The sequence below is a fragment of the Nothoprocta perdicaria genome, unplaced genomic scaffold (assembly GCF_003342845.1).
Source record: "Nothoprocta perdicaria isolate Ctin4 unplaced genomic scaffold, notPer1 scaffold_208, whole genome shotgun sequence".
Lineage (NCBI taxonomy): Eukaryota > Metazoa > Chordata > Aves > Tinamiformes > Tinamidae > Nothoprocta > Nothoprocta perdicaria.
Genome location: NW_020455294.1, coordinates 117,136 through 135,062, shown reverse-complemented (window position 1 = coordinate 135,062; position 17,927 = coordinate 117,136). Strand labels below are relative to the sequence as shown.

Here is a 17,927-nt window from a genome sequence, read left to right as displayed (position 1 = left end):
GCGGGCCCAGCCTCACCTTCTCCCGCGGGCCCAGCCTCACCTTCTCCCGCGGGCCCAGTTTCACTTCCCTGTGTTCGCTGATGCGCGCCTGAGGCCAGTGGCACAGAGAGAGCGCGGCGAGCTGCAGAGCTACCTGCCCGCGCGGCGGCTCCGCGCTGACAAAAGCTGCCACACGAAGGTGCCCTTCGATGTCAAGCGCAGTTCCCCTGTCCCAAYAGCTGCACAGTTCACTGCAACTCCCTACAGCACCTTGGATTAAACACCTAACAGAAACGGCAAAACATTTGCAGCAGTTTCTCATACGCTGCTTCTGTACATACACACTTGAGTTAGTAACAAAACACTGACATTAGTAACAGAGCACAAAGTGTGTCCAGGCTCCAAAACTCTGAGGAGTCTGAAAAATTTTCCCTATGAATATCAAAAGAATCTAAGCACAAGCAATTCCGAATAAAGACGTTTCTCCTGGAACAYTAACTCCATCCCTGAGCGGCACATCAAGTTTCAGAACAGTACTCCTACACACCGAGGTCTTTTGAGAGCAGTTTAATAATAACAGATAACAGGCTTAGTCAGGAAAGAGTATCTGAAAAAGCTCTCCTAGACATTTTCAAACTGGAACAAGTAACATGTTGCACAGCCCCGATGAGGTATACAGACGAAAAGAAAGAGCTGAATATTCACATACATTTTAAACAGATATGAAATATTTGTCAAAAGAAATCTACTTTTGGTGAGAGCAGCTGCTTCCCAGCACAGCAGAGTGCAGGTGGAAAGCAAGAGAACAGAGACCCAGCGTCTGAAGAATTGTGCCAAAGTGATACGAGCTGATGAAGAGGGATGAAGYTCTTCTGGCATCTGCTTAAAGGGTATTGCATGCATCAAGAGACTGCTGGCGGGCAACAGCCCGCAGCTCTGCTCCCATCAGACATCTCCGGGACACAACTGTCACCTCAGCTTGGTTTTGAAGGGCTGCTTCTCTCCAAGGCTGGAAATGCTGAACACAGGACCTGTGCATCCAACATGCTGTGTTTGCTGTGTAATGCTGTGCAGTGACACAGCATGTGCACAGGCTGCTGCAGGAGAAGAAATAAAGGAAGAAAAACGGATTGTCAATTTCTTTTTCCTTTCTTTTTCTTTTAATATTAAAGGAAAGGCAGGAACTCCTTGCTCAAACTGTACCAAATTCTAACTGAACACACTGGAAATGCAAACTGTGACAGTAATCAGAACGCACCAGGTGAGGCTCTTCAGCTGCTCCGCTTCCCATGCCAGCAGCCGTGCGCCGTGCAGCGTTTACCTTCACTCACAGGCCGACGAGCAGGACAGGAGACACAGCAACACCACGGTGTAGCCTCTGCATTACCCATATATTGCAAAGTTGGATGCATTGGCATTAAATAGGCACATCCTGAACCCGTACAGCTGTCACCCCACGTGCTCTTAACTTTCACAGGTGTTCAATGTAATATGGGAATAAGGAAAAGAGGCTCAACTTCACTGAGATTAAGGACTGTAACCCCAAAGCGCATGTGTGCTCGCCCACAAGGGCCAGCGGGTAAGTTAACAGCCACGTGGGACAGCTGCTTCCTGCACTGCTGGGGCACTGGGCTGTGCAAAAAGCTTCACTTCTCCTTTCTGTGCAGTAAGCCCAAATGATGGAAAGTTCAGAGGGAAAAGGAGAGCATGAGGTGAGATCATTTCTTACCAAGCTGAGGCAAAGGATAACCCTTCTGTCCTTTCAGTTGCAGAGCTTCCCTCTGTTAYTAGCTGGATAAAGCTTCTGCCATGTGTTAAGTGGACAGGCAAAACTCTTTTCTATATGATGAGTAAATCCATGAAAAAGAGAAACTAGGCACTACATTGCTCCTTTAAAAGCAACAGCGTAAAGACAATCCTTCAATATTTTACACTCACCTCAGTGCAAGTTATGAAGTCAGTTTCTTTTAAGGCTGACCTCTAGTTAGGGAAGAGATGGCAACAGACCACCTGGGCACTCTGCCTTATCCTCAAACATAAAATACACTGGCTTGGCTTGGCACTAGGCAAAGGCAGCTTTAACATAGCATAACACAACTAAAGTATTTTTCTCCTTTAACTTCACAATAGCCAAAAAAAAAGAAAAAAGATAAAATTGAGTACTTATTTTAGCAGAAAGCAGAAGCTGGAGTGGTGAAAGTACTCACCCTTCAGAAGGGAACCAAAGCAAGATGTTACCATCTCTAGCTGATAACACAGCAAGACATCAAAAATAAATTCAGGTGCTTCCTATGACTAAAACTGAAGAAGTGACAAGAGAAGAGAGTCTATGCCCACTGACCCGCTTTCTCACACGACAGCCAGCACAGCTTTGCACTACAGAGCTCCTTGGTGCTCATGCCCAAGTGCTGAGCGCCAGCAGCTGCAGCACCCTCGTACACAGATGCAAGGAAGAGACCTGCTGCAAACACCTCTCTTGGGTAACCCCCTGCAAAGGCTCGAGCTGGCAGGAGGCCCTTCCAGGCCGCCAGCAGGCGAGTGGTTTTGCCTGCGGCTCCTCGGCAAGGTGGGCTGAGAAGCCCGTGCAAAAGCAAAAGGCAGCCTCTCGTTTATACGCTCYGACAAACCAGCTAGTCGGATGAAATGCCACTGAACTCCACCGAGTGGTTTACATAGGTGGATAACCACCGACTCAGATGCTTGATTTCATTCCAGTTAACTTCAGAAAATATTACCTTCCCTGTGGAGTTGTCAGCCACAGCCTTCAAACAKAATTAGACTCCTGTAAAATATCAACCTCTTAACTGTTCCCCAGGAAATCACAAGCTCAGAGAGAGCTTACAGGGCACAGCTCCTCCAAACCTAGCCTCAGCACGGGGCTGCTTGCCACCCTAACCCAGAATTCATTCTATACTCTCGTCAGCCAAGGTGGACATTCCCCATCCAGCTGCTTGTCTATGTACATTCATAGSGTAATTCAGCTCGGAATTCACAGGATAATAGCAGCTCAGCAAGCCAAGATTACTCTTCGTGAAATAAAATATTCTTGTCAAGAAGAGTTGGAAAGCTTAGTTATTCTCTTTCCGAAGCTAYGCATAACAGCCAGAAAGACACACGCATCCGTAAACCCTAAAATATTAAAAAAAAAAATCACTGTCAGTGAATTTTCAATGAGCTTGGAAACAGTCTGACTGACTCATCCTACCCRCAATGTCTCCAGAATTGTCTTGCTAATGATGAAACCACTAAATAGTTTTCAACACTGCTCAGTCCTTTAGATTTTTCTTCTTCTTTTTTTTTTTTTTTTGGTAAAACAAATTTCCTTTTAAGATACTCATTAACCTCCTCCAGCCTTTTTTTCCCCCCTTCAATAGAACATGCATAAATACTTATTTTGTAAGAACTATTTATACATATCTGAAGGATGGCCTGGGTAGGATWTAGAGCTTACTGTATTTTAGAGATCCTTGGAATAATCACAAAATTAGTTTGGTATTAGTTCACCTGAACAGGAAAGTCCAAATATTTAGGTATCACTAATATACTGTATTAGGCCCCTCCTGGTAACCTGTCAGTGTCTTGTGTACACATTTAGATATTACCATAGTCCAGATACAAATCACAGATAAAAATTCAAGGAGACAGAGTGTTTTTCATAAAAGATCTCTTTCAATAAAGCCTAAAATCTCTCTTTGTTTCTGCAAAACTGTTAAAAAGGCATTTTATTCTTTTAGATAACAACTAGAATGCAGGCACAGCATATTGTGGGGTAAACTGCCCTGAGTACAGACCTAAGCAAAGGAACTCCTGAAATGAGAAGTTGGGCTCATTTCGAAGGTAAGGGGCTGCTGTCACTTCCARGCTCCCACTGCTCCTACAAACAAAATTGGGGATTTCCACAACACCAGACTGTCTACAGAGAACAACACATTTAAACCACGCTTATTTTAAATTACTGCATGCTCAAGCTGCGTATTCTTGCGGATACTTCGGTCAGATGAAAATATGCCTTTATTATGTCACAAATATTTAAATAGCTGTTTTATAAATACCCACAGTTTGACAGCTCAGTTTGACCACGCTGGAAACACCACCAAGGCACCTTCTGCCAGAAAGGCCAACTACCAGCTCACAGCYACCACTAGAGACCTGGTACGAATGAGAAATATTAACAAGCCACTTGTAAAGCGTGGCCAATAAAAGAGCCCAGGACCAGCTGCACCGCGTCACTGCTTCCTGCTCTGAAGAGCAGCTTCTATTTTAGCGTGGCGAGRCTAAGCACAGAAGAAGAGGAAGTCTCAGCCTTCTGCAGAGCTGCGGCTATGAAATGAGCATCGCCCAAGAAACGCCGTAGTGCACAACAGGTGAGTAACAAGCCGTTATTTTATATTAACACAGCAGTAATTTTAGATGTCTAGATGTGTTGCTAAGATAGGCTTCTTCGTGCAGAAGTTGAATGCAGGCTGATATTCTAGGACTAATGAAATTTGTAAGGTGACTAGTCCCACGGGGACCAGTGTCAGGCAATGAGGATGTTAATGAGGACGGACATTTGGAAACCAGTGGCCCTAAGGGCTTTCCAGAGAGAGCTTTTATCAATATAAATAAGTAAACGTTCCCGTTTGGAAATAGAGCAACTAGGGCAAAATCAGTCTGTCAGAGGCACCTGAGAAAAAAAAAGAATCTACTTGGGCTGGTTTATCCATGCAGACAAACACTGATGAAAACAGTAGYAGTTGCATTTGTATATAAATGCAGATTGGCAAGTGCCCTATTTTTTCAACACTCATTCTTTCTTATCCACATGATGTTAAACTTCATATTCCTAAAAGTTAAATTTAGGATAATTACATGATAAGAACACTAACATGTCTTTTAACCTACAAAGTCTAGAAATGGTGTCTTCAGTAACTAAACCAGAAAACGTCCTTCCTCAGTTGTGGCACAAACTTGAAGTGATCTGCAAGCACGCCATGGGAGCCCTGGCTTTCCTGCTGCAAGCTCAAGCCAGACCTAACTTCCCTCTTCCAATCAACACGGGCCTGCTGATTATTTCAAAAACAGGGCACAAGCAGAAATGATGACAGTCACTACAAGTACAAAGAAGAGATGAGCAAAACCCAAATCCACATTATTTAACAGTCATTCATGAAAACTCAATTCTTCTATCCTGTACATTGCTACTCACTTTATCTGTTAAAACAGTCAGGATCTTGATATAAGTTGCAAGGCACTATGTGTTGCAAAGTGCTATTAAAAAGATAGTAGGAAAAAAAAAAAGGAAAAAACCCAAAGGCAAAGCATATTCAGTTTTTTTATGAGGGCTTTTACTGTTCGTGTTTAAGAACACTTTCACATTGCAGGGAAGAAAGACTGTACTATACATAGTCACATCACACAGCCTTGCTGGAAGAGTTGGGGCCATACAACTTCAAATAAGGTTTCTCAAACATTTCCAACAAGGTCAATCCACACTTAAAATATATGGATAGAATCCTTAAGGTTGGAAGGGACCTCTAGAGATCACCCAGTCCAACCCTCCTGGCTCCAGCAGGGACACCCAGAGCACAGGGCACAGGGCGGCATCCAGGCGGCTTGGGAAGATCTCCAGAGAAGGAGACTCCACAGCCTCCCTGGGCAGCCTGTGCCAGGCCTATGTCACCCTCACTGTCAAGAAATTTTTCCTTAAGTTCCTGTGGAATTTTTGGTGCTTCGGTTTGTGGATATATATATATATATATATATTCTTTTTTAAGTAATACAGTGATAAAAATGGAGCAGTGTGACAGAAAATATTCCTGCTGTACTACAAGCATATGCAACAAACATTTTCTGTAAGCATTTGGCATTTACTGTTCAGTGAGATCTCCAATAGCTTTTGCATTTTTTACATTTTTTTTTTAAGCATTTGTTACACAATTTGCTATTCAGAGAATATTCAGACTATTTAGAGACTATTTCTTCTCAAAAGAAATTGGTATTTGCCACTCAAACCAGGCTACTAGACTAACACACCCTGGTTCAATGTACGTCTTTCCTACAGCTCTGAATAAAATGTACGGTAAACATTTTAGAGAATGCCTAAAACATATGCAGTAAGTCTAAGAGGTTTTCTTTCTGAAAAATATATATTCTTCCATTTTGGGGGATAACGTGCACAATCATTATGTATTCTTCTGCTGTGGAGAAAGTTTTGGTGCCTAATGATGCTGTGCAGTTAACTGGCTGTTTGTCACCAGTGGGAGGATGAAGAAAGAAATGACTCAGCTTTCCTCCTCCTCCCCTTCAGAAAATTGCCCCAGGGTTGGGTAAATGGCCCAAGAAGAGGAACCCTCCCATGCAAAGAGGTCATGCCACTGTGCTAAAGCCAAGCACCAGAAAGCTGCGGGAGGGCTCAACTACCCAAAGCACTCGGCATCCACCAGGTGAAGTTACCCGGCTCAGGCAGCCCTGGGGGAAGCTGAGGGATCCCCTCCTGCAGCTCTCACCAGCCGAGCACCAGCAGAACCTCAGATTCCCAACTCTTACAACCAAGAGGCTGGGAGCAGCAGCACAACCAAGCTTTGGAGCAGCAGGCTCGCAGCGAATGCTTGCGCCAAAAATACCCTTTCCCCTCGCTCTCACACCGCTCTCCTTTCCATCTTCTCACCTTTTCAAATAGGAAGCCTATACATTTATTCAGCTTCTTCATATGTCATGTGGCTCATCCTGAATCACTGGGAATAAACACTATATTAGTAGCTAGAGACAATAGTTTTTAATTATTTTCTAGAGACAATAGTTTTTAATTATTTTCTATGAGCAACAACATACATCTACTCTTTTGGAATCAATGTAGCTTCTGACACAGATAAAAGGCAATGTGAATACTGTACTTGACATATCCAAATATCTCCACACTCCATGCTCACTTATTTTAATTATTTTTAGTCACTAATTTTTCAACAAGACCAACTTYAAGAAATAATTTGTTTTGAAAGCGACCCTCTTCCATGACAAAATAAAAGGCTATTTCTATCAGCTATTAGAGTAAATTCAGAATAACTGGTTGGTCTTAACTTTCTTTCTGATTTCTTCTTTAGGAAATCTCTCAAGTAATTCAAGATTTTATTAAAACCAGCTTATAAACACTGCTTCCCACAAGACTGAAGGTGCATGTACCTTCCTCAGGGCACAGAATGTATTTGTAAACAGGCAGAGCAACAAGGCTAGTACATTTTGACAATCAAACAAAACTACTACGTTATTAAATCACATCCTGTGAAAATCATCTTCTTGTTTGTTTTTACAGAAAGTTTTGAGATAGTACTTGACTGAGAATGACCTTTCATACTTTTATTTATTTTTAGGTTATTGATGAGGTATGAAAACTACTCCTAAAWTCACTTAGAAGATGACCCTGGCAAATCAGCACCCTGAAGAGTTCAGGATCGCCTCACTGGTCTTCTACAGCTTCCTGTTTGCAGTGGGACTGCTCGTGAACGCCACCGCGCTCTGGGTTTTCAGCTGCACTACCAAGAAGAGAACAACCATAACCGTGTATATGATGAACGTGGCGTTACTTGACTTGGTTTTTGTCTTTTCCTTGCCTTTTCGGATRATCTACCACGGGAAAGAGAGATGGCCTTTTGGGGATGCCTTCTGCCGGATTATCAGCGCCTTCACTGTTTTCTACCCAGCCATCGCGCTGTGGTTGCTTACTTTTATAAGCGTAGACAGATTTATGGCTATTGTCCAGCCCAAACATGTTAAAGAACTAAAAAATACAAAGAAAGCTCTGTTGGCTTGCACTTTAATCTGGGTAACGACCCTGGCAACAACTTCCCCACTGCTGTTTTTATCTTCAGATCCAGACAGAGACTCAAATTTTACCACTTGCATTAAGATGCTTGATATCATCCACTTGAAGGAAGTGAACACATTGAATTTTTCTCGCCTGATTTTCTTCTTCTTAATACCTCTCTTCATCATGATAGGGTGTTACTTGGTTATTATTTACAATTTTATCCATGGCAAAACTTCCAAGCTGAAGCCTAAGGCCAAGGAGAGATCCATCAGAATCATAGTGACTTTAATTGCCCAGGTACTCATCTGCTTTGTACCCTTCCACATTTGCTTCTCCTTCCTGATGCTGCAGGTTGAAGATATGACTTACAGCCCCTGGGCAGCCTTCACCACCTTTCTCATGAATCTCAGCACATGCTTAGATGTTATTCTGTACTATATTGTCTCCAAGCAATTTCAGGCTAGAGTCATCAGCGTGATCCTGTATCGAAATTACCTTCGAAGTGTGCGCAGGAAGAGTTTTCGAACTGCAAGTGTAAGATCACTCAGTAATTTGAACAGCGAAATGATATAAGGGGGGTGGCGGGATAAAAAGTCAGTGGAATTTTATAATGTGAACAAATAATTCATTTTCTGAATTCTAGCATTTTAACTACACCGAACTATGTTCTGCACCCAGAAGCAACAGATGCGTTGGTTGCACTATAACTCTGAATCAAACAGGGCAATAACTGCTCTTATTCATATTTGCTAACACTTTCTGCAAACCCGGAAGGAATTAAAACTGCTGCCCAACAGTGTCCTCTCTAAAAACTGCAGGATATGAAGGAATGACTATTAGTAATAATAAAGCACAGAAAAAAAAAAAGAATTTTGATGCAATATATCTTTTTTTTTTAATATTTGCATAGACAAATTTACCCGAAACTGTGTAGTTTATGCTTCTGAGTCAGCTTCATTCTGCCAAGATCAATACATTAATATGATTTAAGAGTAAACATATATAGGTGACATCATTCATTTATCTAAAAATTTAACAAGCTTTTTTTGTGACTGATAATACTCTGAAAGCACAGATAAAAATATCATCAAAAAGTATAACAGTTGACCTGTTCATTAGCTTCCTGAGTGACGCACACATTCACTTCTCACACAAAGTGTCTTTTTACAGAGTTGAAAGCACTGAATCTGTCCAGACACACTAGCAGCTCAGGTCCCTGCAACAGGCTTTAAAGTAGCATCATAAAACATCATAGCACCACCCATCATAACACATCGCCATAAAAATAACTGCACTATTACTCAAGCTTTCAACTCTTTTTGAATACATGCATACTGCAAGAACTATAACTACTTTTATAATATCAAATACACATTTTTTCTTCCTTATTAAATCCACTTTTAAACCCTACTTCCAAGAGACATACTACAGAAGTTGCAACCAGAAAGTCTTGTATGAGACTCAATATTACAAGTCTGTCTCCGAGAACTCAGAGCCTGCAACATATGGAAACTCAAGCCTATGTTGGGACTGGCCTCCCTTGTCAGAAGCTTAACCACAAAGGCTCTGCCAGCTCTCCAGCTCTACTCTAACACACACTTGAACACAGACTGACTGACTGTTCTTTTACTCCTAAGTGCAGAAATCTCAAAAACAGGTCACGTGAAACTGAACTACTGAATACCTTAAAGCTTCAAATGAACTTCAAACGAAAATGTTAAATGTAGTAACATGCTCTAGCACTCAGTTTCTGAAACACCATCATATGAAATACCAATACGAAATGCTTAGTACTGTATGTTCATTTTAAAGTGAACACCARTATATGTCATGGTTAACTTCGTAGTTTAAGAAAGCAATCAGCACCAAGCTTGAGATTTGTTGAAAAGAAAAAAAGCAATATCCTGCAGCACACTGCAAGTCACGTTTCAGTCACGCTAGCAGTGAAATGAGCAGTAACAGAATGAACAGTAAGCATTATATGGATAAATTATTAATAAAATAGATCGCAACCAGGAAACAAATGTTCGGAAATATAATAGGTATGCCATGACATTTACACAGTAATTCAAAAGAGGATCAAATTTAATTTGAAATTTGCCTGAAAAGTTTTATTCACTAAAATCTGCACAAAACAATCCTTCGAATCTTCATTCAAAATTCAAAATCAAAAATCACATTCAAAATTACCAGAAGTGAACCACCCATTAAAATCTACTTACAAACCAGAAGGCAAGCTGTTGATGGTGAAGCCAAGTATATACTGAGCAAGTTCCACAAGGAGAAGGTCAAACAGAGCTGAGAGCATCCAGGCACCCAGCAAAAATGACTGGAGGGAAAAAAAAAAAAAAAAAAAAAAAAAAAAAAAAAAAAAAAAAAAAAAAAAAAAAAAAAAAAAAAAAGGTATAACCCAAACAGGTTAGTTGCACTTGAATTCAACTGTTTAAAATTAAGCTTTTAATACATCTCAAAAAAAAATCCACTCTTATTTATTCAATTAAACCAGATGTAGCTTTTAGTATAGCATAATTCCACATATAAACATTCAGATACCGATGAAAAAGTCTTAGAATTTAATTTTGGCAAGCAATCTTTGGCTCCAGTAACTTTCATTTGATATTGTTGAAAACATTACTTAKAATAATCCATTGATTAGATAAAAAAAAAATCAATAAATTTTGGTTTATAGAAATAAATTCACTCTTAAACCCTTTAAAATATATTTCCACACAAAACTTCAGCAATAAAGTTGTTCAAGACAAAAAGATTCTAAAAGGTAGAGAAAACAGTTTATATTAAAAAAAAGTAACTGAAACTTACTGAAAATTTTCTGCTGCCATATCTTCTTTCAAATATTCTAAAGTTATAAATGAGCAGACTGCTGCAGAATGTGTCTTTCAGATCAAGGCATACTGTTCTCCCACATAGAAGTCTCCAAATCTAGAAGGTTAAAGATTACCATGTTAAATCTCTCCTCCCTGCCTCATAGAAACTCTTYACAGAATTTGTGCCCACAGCAAAAGTAATACTGAAGAAAGATAACAGAAATATGTTACAACAGTTAAGCAGAAAGATAAAGACAGAAGAATGTTCAGCAGTAGGGTGCTAGAAGCTTGTTTAGAAATGGAGCAGTTTTCTAGGGAGAGGTCTATTTGTTAAAATTCTAAGTGTATTTTAACAAGTCAAATCCATTTTTATGACCCCATTCACATTTATAAATAGAAATCATAACTCTAGCTAATCACAGAATCAGAGTCATTTGTTTTTGAAGCGACTGGGAAAATCATCTCGTCCAATGTAACGCTCAAAGCAGGTGCAATCAGACCAGCTTGCCCAGAGACTAGTCCCATTGTGTCCTGAACATTCCCAGAGATGGAGAGCCTCTTTGGACAGCCTATTCCAGTGTTTTCCCACTCATGTTTTACAAAAAAATGCACACATATATTTAATTGTAWTTTCCCATGTTTCCCAAGTTGTTTCAATTGGTTCTCGTTCTATTGCTGCCCACCTCCTCCAAGCACCTGGCTACAAGCTCTGTACCCTTGCAGACAGCAAATTTGCACGTGCAGGCAGCAACAATGTGCTTCCCTCTGCTTTCTCTTTTCCAAGCTGGACAGCCCTTCCTTGCACATCAAGTGCTGCAGCTCTGTAATCACCTGTTTCCTGCGGGTCCATGTCTTTCCCGTGCTGCGGTGCCCAGAACTGGACGCAGTCCTGGTGCTCTAAATATGCTCTTACAGACAGATGTCTGAGGGATCCGCTGCCTGGACCTGCTCGCCAGGCTCTCACTAGTACAGCTCAGACGGCTGCTTGTCTCCACGACCTTTGTTGCTTTGTCTCCGAAAGCCCTTTTCCAGTCACGGGATACCTCCACCAATTTCCATGATCTTTTGAAGATGGCACGTAGAGGCCTCACAATTCCATTTCCAGCTCCTTTGGCACCACTGGAGCCATCTGGTCCCACTGAATTGTGTGTGGCCAGGTGACGTGAGTGATCCCTTACTGTATTGTCCCCTACGGGTCAGGGCTGCATCACTCCCACAGACTCTAGTAGGAGACTCGGTGGGCTTTAAACCTTGGGGACATACCTTGCCATAACAAACGGATGCCAAAAAGGCCTGSAAAATTTGAGTCTTTTCCATGTCCTTTCTCACTATGTTCTCTCCCCACTAAGCATAACATAATCATCTTTTATGGCTTAAAGGCTACAGTCAGCATGCTCAAAGACATTCAGCTGACTCAATACTTCCTTGGCTAGAAAACCTATGGGGAATGATAATTATAGAGGTATTTGCTGACCTTTCTCTGCTCAGCAATAGTGCACTGCTTCCAAACAGGAAAAACAGTCAACAACAATCCCCTCGCTCCAAAAAAACCCATACCTAGTGACATTTCTACATGCAGGCTCTCCAGCATTAGACTGATATCACAGAATTCCTTAATTAAGCAGAGTAAAATTTTAAAAGGCATAATGCCTGAATTAGATAAAATATCCTGGTTTAAGTTGAGAATCAGCTACAAGTGTCTRATGAGATAAGTAACTAATTCAGTGGATTACTGAGGAGCATGACAAGTTCTCCATCACTTGGAGTCCTTAAATTGGCAGCAGTTGACAAATTTTAAGTTTCCCATAATTTCTCAAAGCAGAAGTTCTGTTCTCAAATGAAGTAATTCATAATCAGAGTAGCTGGTCTCAAATAGCCCTTTTCAATTTCTAACTGATCATATCAAAATATTTACATTATTACATGTGTTAATTCACACTTCATTCACAGTGAGCTTCAAAATTGTCAGCGGCTGGAAGGAGAGAGGATACAAAAATAAGCATTTCCCAAACAACAGGATGATGTCAACAGCTTCAGATGAATTCTTCTCATTTCTACCAAAAAGCGGGTAATAGCCTGTTACATACCATAGCCCACTACGGTAAAGTAGTAAGAGCTAAAGGACAAGTTAGTCTAAGACAGTGAAAAGGAGAAAATAAATACAGAAGAGAGGAGATAAGCTGCTGGGAAAAAAAAATCATAGAGAAGACAGTACTTTAATTTTGTGTGAAAAGTCATTGCAAGTGACTCTTACCTGAAAATCCTCCTTTATAGCTTGTAGGTTATATGCAAAGAACTTCTGATAATGTTGGAAGAGTAGAGTCAATAGAACTGAGATGGCACTTGGGACTAGCAAAAGACTCTTCGACAAAGGTGCTTTATCTTAAAGACAGAAAGCAAAACAAATGCCATTTTAGAGAAAAACCTCACCTTTTAAAATACATTAACATATTGAGACAAGCGACTGGAACACGTAAGCACAACAGCATCTTGGTTTTTTTAAATCTCAGTAACTCGCCTTTCAAGTAGACAGGAAAAAATAAGCCACCAACGAAGGAAAGTCTTTCACAGCTGAACACTCATCAGCTATTTTTTTCCAACATTTCTCATGGAATTAGCTGCCTGGCTAAAATTAAAMCAAGGTTCTCTGTAGCTAAGGCGGTCATGCAAGGCCCCTATACAAGATACCACAACACTGCAGGGAAAAAAACGCCTCTTTCTTGCTAGCAAAATATACATGAAAATCTACTCAAGACCAATATATGCATGTCCTTTGCTTTATGGATTAGGTGTAACTTCTGTTCTGGAATCTATAAACAGCAGGTGAACTACCTGAGAGAATGTCCCAATYTACCACTCAAGAAAACATACTTAAGTTAGTTTATATGACATTTATATGTATGAATGACAGACATCCAAAAATCATTACAGCTATTAAGGAAGAAATTAATAAAACAGGGAAGTCTATGAAAACAGAATTTCTCTCCCCATACAAGCATGACTTTCAAACAGGACACCTGGAAGAAAGCAAGCAGAGAAGCTTTTAATACACATTTACTTAAAACTGCCTGGGACAATATCGAGCACAATACACCCAGCAGTTCAGCTCAAGCTGTGTCTGTACAGTCRTGGCAACAGAACAGAAACTCTCATCCAACAATTCAAGCCAAAGCAGAAGTTGAAATATTATTTATTCTATGACTGTTTTTCCTCTTTGGACATGCAACTTTATTTCAGTTTCAGTAACATTTCACTTCCTTCCCAAAGATCCTAGTTATAGCATGGGATGTATTGATTTACGGGCAACTACTCTTTTGCAAGATGTTATCATGAAATTATTTTTAGATAACGAAAGGAACGATAYGACTAATTTAAAAGTACTAATGGGAAGTAAAGCATAGGAGTGCAGAAAAACAGTAGCATAAAAAGCAGTGTAATACAGCAACCATTTGGTATGCATCCAGATAAAGTGACCACCATAAGTAATCTGGTCAGCAACATCTAGAAGAATGAATTGCTGGAAAAGGAATATGATAGTAGGCACCAAAGGCAAAATTTTATGGTACAACCTCACTTCTAGCAAAAATATGGCACTGCTTTATGTGACATAAACATGACACTTGTCCAAGTATTAACTGATGGTTTCAGAAAGAGCATTCATAGAAGTATTAACTAGTCTCAGTTCACATCACCTTGAGGTTTTCCTTGAAGTCATGACTCTTCTGATATTCACCATTAGTGGAGAAAATGCCTTTCTGTATGTGCACCATATCATAAACTTGTACTTAAAACTATTCTTGCTATTCCAAACTATACTTATGAGTTCATTATTTCTTTATTATGTCTGGACGGATGAGGGGAAAGCCATGGATATTGTCCACYTTCACTTCAGCAAGGCTTTCAACACCTCCCATAACATCCTCACAGGGAGGCTCAGAAGGAATGGGTTAGACGAATGGATAGTGGGATGGATTGAGATACTGGCTGGATGCTCAGAGGTTGTGATACTTGGAGGCCGGTGGTCAGTGGTGCCCCGCAGCAGTCCCCCAGCACTGGGCCTGGTGCTGTTCAACGTGTTCATCAATGACCTGGACGAGGGCACAGAGGGCACCCTGAGTAAGTTTGCGGACAATATCAAGCTGGGTGGAGTGGTCAACACTCCAGAGGGCTGTGCTGCCATTCAGAGGGACCTAGACGGGCTGGAGAGTTGGGCAGAGAGGATCCTCATGAGGTTCAACAAGGAAAAGTGCAGGGTCCTGCACCTGGGCAGGAAGAAACCCAGGCACYAGGACAGATTAGGGGTCGACCTGCTGGARAGCAGCTCCAYGGAGAGGGACCTRGGAGTCCTGGTTGACACCAAGTTAACCATGAGTGAGCAGTGTGCCCTCGTGGCCAAGAAGGCCAATGGGATCCTGGCTGCACGAGGAGCAGTGTTGGCAGCAGGAGGAAGGAGGGGATCCTGCCCCTCTCCTCAGCTCTGGTGARGCCGCATCTGGAGTATTGGGGGCAGTTCTGGGCTCCCCAGTATAGGAGGGACGTGGAGCTTCTCGAGAGRGYCCAGARAAGAGCAAGAAAGGTGATTAAGGGACTGGAACATCTCTTGTATGAGGAAAGACTAAGCGAGCAGGGCCTGTTCAGCCTGGAGAAGAGAAGACTGAGAGGGGATCTTATCAATATGTATAAGTATCTGAGGGGAGAATGTAGGGAGGAAGGGGCCAAGCTCTTCTCAGTGGTGGACAGACATAGGACAAGGGACAATGGGTACAAGTTGAAAYCCAGGCAGTTCCATCTCCATGTGAGGAGGAACTTCTTTCCTGTGAGGGTGCCAGAGCCCTGGCACAGGCTGCCCAGGGAGGCTGTGGAGTCTCCTTCTCTGGAGATCTTCCCAACCCGCCTGGATGCCGCCCTGTGCCCCGTGCTCTGGGTGTCCCTGCTGGAGCAGGGGTTTTAGACTAGATGATGTCTGGAGGTCCCTTCCAAACTCAACCATTCTGTGATCTATGGATTCATTTCCTCAATTAAAATCATCAAAGCTTTTGAAGATCTTGCCTTTCTTTTATAGATATTAGGTAGTGCCCTGGAATCCCAAAGGTTTAGTTTTCTCATTGTTGTGAGGGCAACAAGCCTGGTTGAGTCTTTTTTAATATAAGAAAGCTACCCTCCCATCAATTTAATCTCTTTGTCTGAATTTTTGCTCCCCTCACATAAATTCTCTGCTCCTTAGACACGCATTTTTTTCATTAGTCACTCCCCTGATTTAGTTCGATACATTGGAGTAACATAAAACACTGGGAAGGTAAAGACAACTAGAGCTGCCCGAAAGTTGCTGTGCGCGCAGTGCATGCACACAGCCCTTGCAAACTCYGCTACAGCTCCTTGGTTAACTTGAGCTCTTGGCAGGCAGAGCATCATCTCCCTGAATGCTGCTGMACTGAATCATGCTTTGCTTTAGCAAAAGCTTGCATTGTTGCAAAGCAATGACTGCTGTTGCAAGCATCTACTCTTTAGATGCAGTAGTTCTTTTTTTTTTTTAAATTTATATTTTGGAACAAAGCAAAATGAAACCTATGTCCTTAAAATATCTGTAATAYAACCAAAAACATCCCTCAAAGCAACAGCAATACATTAGCAAGTTCAGCAATACTAAAGCTCAAACCATACAGGTCCAACTTAAACTGCTGAGTTTAATTGATATGACAGCCCAGGGTTACTTACTCCAGTTTAGGAATTTTCCTATTTAATCATCTTATACTGATCGACAGCAGAAAGACAGCACCTGATCCAGCATTCCATAGTCCCTCTTCCCAAACTATGTAAGCAGCAAAAAAGTACAAAAAAGTAGAAGAATAAGAAGTCCTGCATTAAAATCACCTCAGTGCAAGCTTCCTGTCATAGAGGAAACCCAATACATGAAACACAAAGAAGTTAGTTTATAACACAGCTGATACTCATAAATAAGCCTAAGTTAGAACAGGAATAGTCATCATAGTAGATATTTGTGAAATTAAGTTTGATAACATTTTCTGTCATAAGCACATTAACATTTTTTCATGAATTTCCACAAACCTTAACAGAGCTCATTTAATCCTATGATAATCTGTGCTTAAAGACAAAACTGCCRCAAAAAAGTAACAGTCAACATACTAGATCTCTCACATTTGTCTTGAGATTTCACTGTAATTTTCATATCATTTGATCACTCTTACTTTGCAGTTAATACACACTTAAAGCACGTTAGCACAACTTCATTCCTAATTTGAACGTGTTTAAAAATAACTAACCAATAAAACCCCATCTACTTTCTCCATGATGTGTAAACATACATATTTTTACTAAGATCCTCTTTTTACCTTTCAACTTCGACGCTTCAAATCCTGTTACTGGGGAAATACGTATCTTATTTTTTAAGTATGTCACTAAGCGAAAAACCACAAACACAACTAACCCACCCATTAATGTGATAGACACCCACAGGGAAAGTCACATCAATAGTGGAAACTTCTCCTCTCAAGGTTCTCAAAATATCATCATGGCTGATAAAACCATTCTTGTCCAGCAAACTGAAGAAACATAAACTCTTCCAGATAAAAAATTTACACCTCCCCTTAAATGTTTTATCAAGTGTCCAGGGTGGTAGTTTGTAGCACACAGGGCCTTAGCCGGGATTGCTCGGAGGTGCCCAGSGATGGAGCAATTCCCTGCTGTGCAGTGCCACCAGTCTCCATCAGGCAGACCAAAAGTCACTAAAGTATCAGCTGTCGAACAACCACRCTTCTGACAGCCAGATCCCGTTACTTACTTCATATACAGAAATAAATTTTTAACCCCAAATTCTAGCCTGGAACATTATTTGAGATGGAGACCAGAATTACCAACCTGTCTAGGCATCAGTGTCAATGTAAACATTGGCACTGAGAAAAAACACAGCACATCTAYGCTATGTAAAGTAAGTAGAATGAAGAAAGAATAATCTCATTTTCACACCAAAGACCCAAGACATATGAAAAAATATCTTCAAAGACYAAGGAATACATTTGCACCTGCAAAGTACCTCTCAAGTGACAAGTCTTTCAAATATCAGACAAAAATAATAATGTTGCCCCAACTTACATACTGAGATCTCATCCAAGTGAATAGAATAACTTGGAAATAAGGAGCAAATATGTCCATGTTACAATGCAACAACTAGCTTTCACCTGGGGGCCTGGAGAAGTTCTCCCTAGAACCAGCTTCACAACCCTACAGTAGAACATCCCAATCTTTGTGCTGCCATTAAGCAACACAAGATTGATCCTAGAATGGAATATAAACCAAAAAAAAAAAAAAAAAAAAAAAAA

The 17,927-nt window shown here is 41.0% G+C and overlaps 2 protein-coding genes and 1 long non-coding RNA gene across 3 annotated transcripts in view; 1 reads left to right on the top strand and 2 right to left on the bottom strand.

The window, feature by feature from the left end:
• The window catches only part of UBAC2 (UBA domain containing 2), a 93,900-nt gene that overhangs the window by 66,441 nt on the left and 9,532 nt on the right, over positions 1-17,927 (bottom strand). The window contains exons 2-4 of the mRNA XM_026038341.1: positions 12,845-12,972; positions 10,586-10,705; positions 9,988-10,094 (exon numbers count right to left, since the gene is read on the bottom strand). Of these exons, the coding sequence (XP_025894126.1) occupies positions 9,988-10,094; positions 10,586-10,705; positions 12,845-12,972 (355 nt within the window). The remainder of the gene's footprint in view (positions 1-9,987; positions 10,095-10,585; positions 10,706-12,844; positions 12,973-17,927) is intronic.
• Positions 867-1,950, bottom strand: LOC112946504. The gene is made up of 4 exons (XR_003249253.1): positions 1,918-1,950; positions 1,709-1,818; positions 1,238-1,357; positions 867-1,076 (listed from the first exon to the last, which is right to left on the bottom strand). It is a non-coding gene; the product is annotated as an uncharacterized LOC112946504 (long non-coding RNA).
• Positions 7,373-8,338, top strand: GPR18 (G protein-coupled receptor 18). Its single transcript, XM_026038342.1, has one exon. It carries the CDS (start codon positions 7,373-7,375, stop codon positions 8,336-8,338), a length of 966 nt encoding a protein of 321 aa, XP_025894127.1.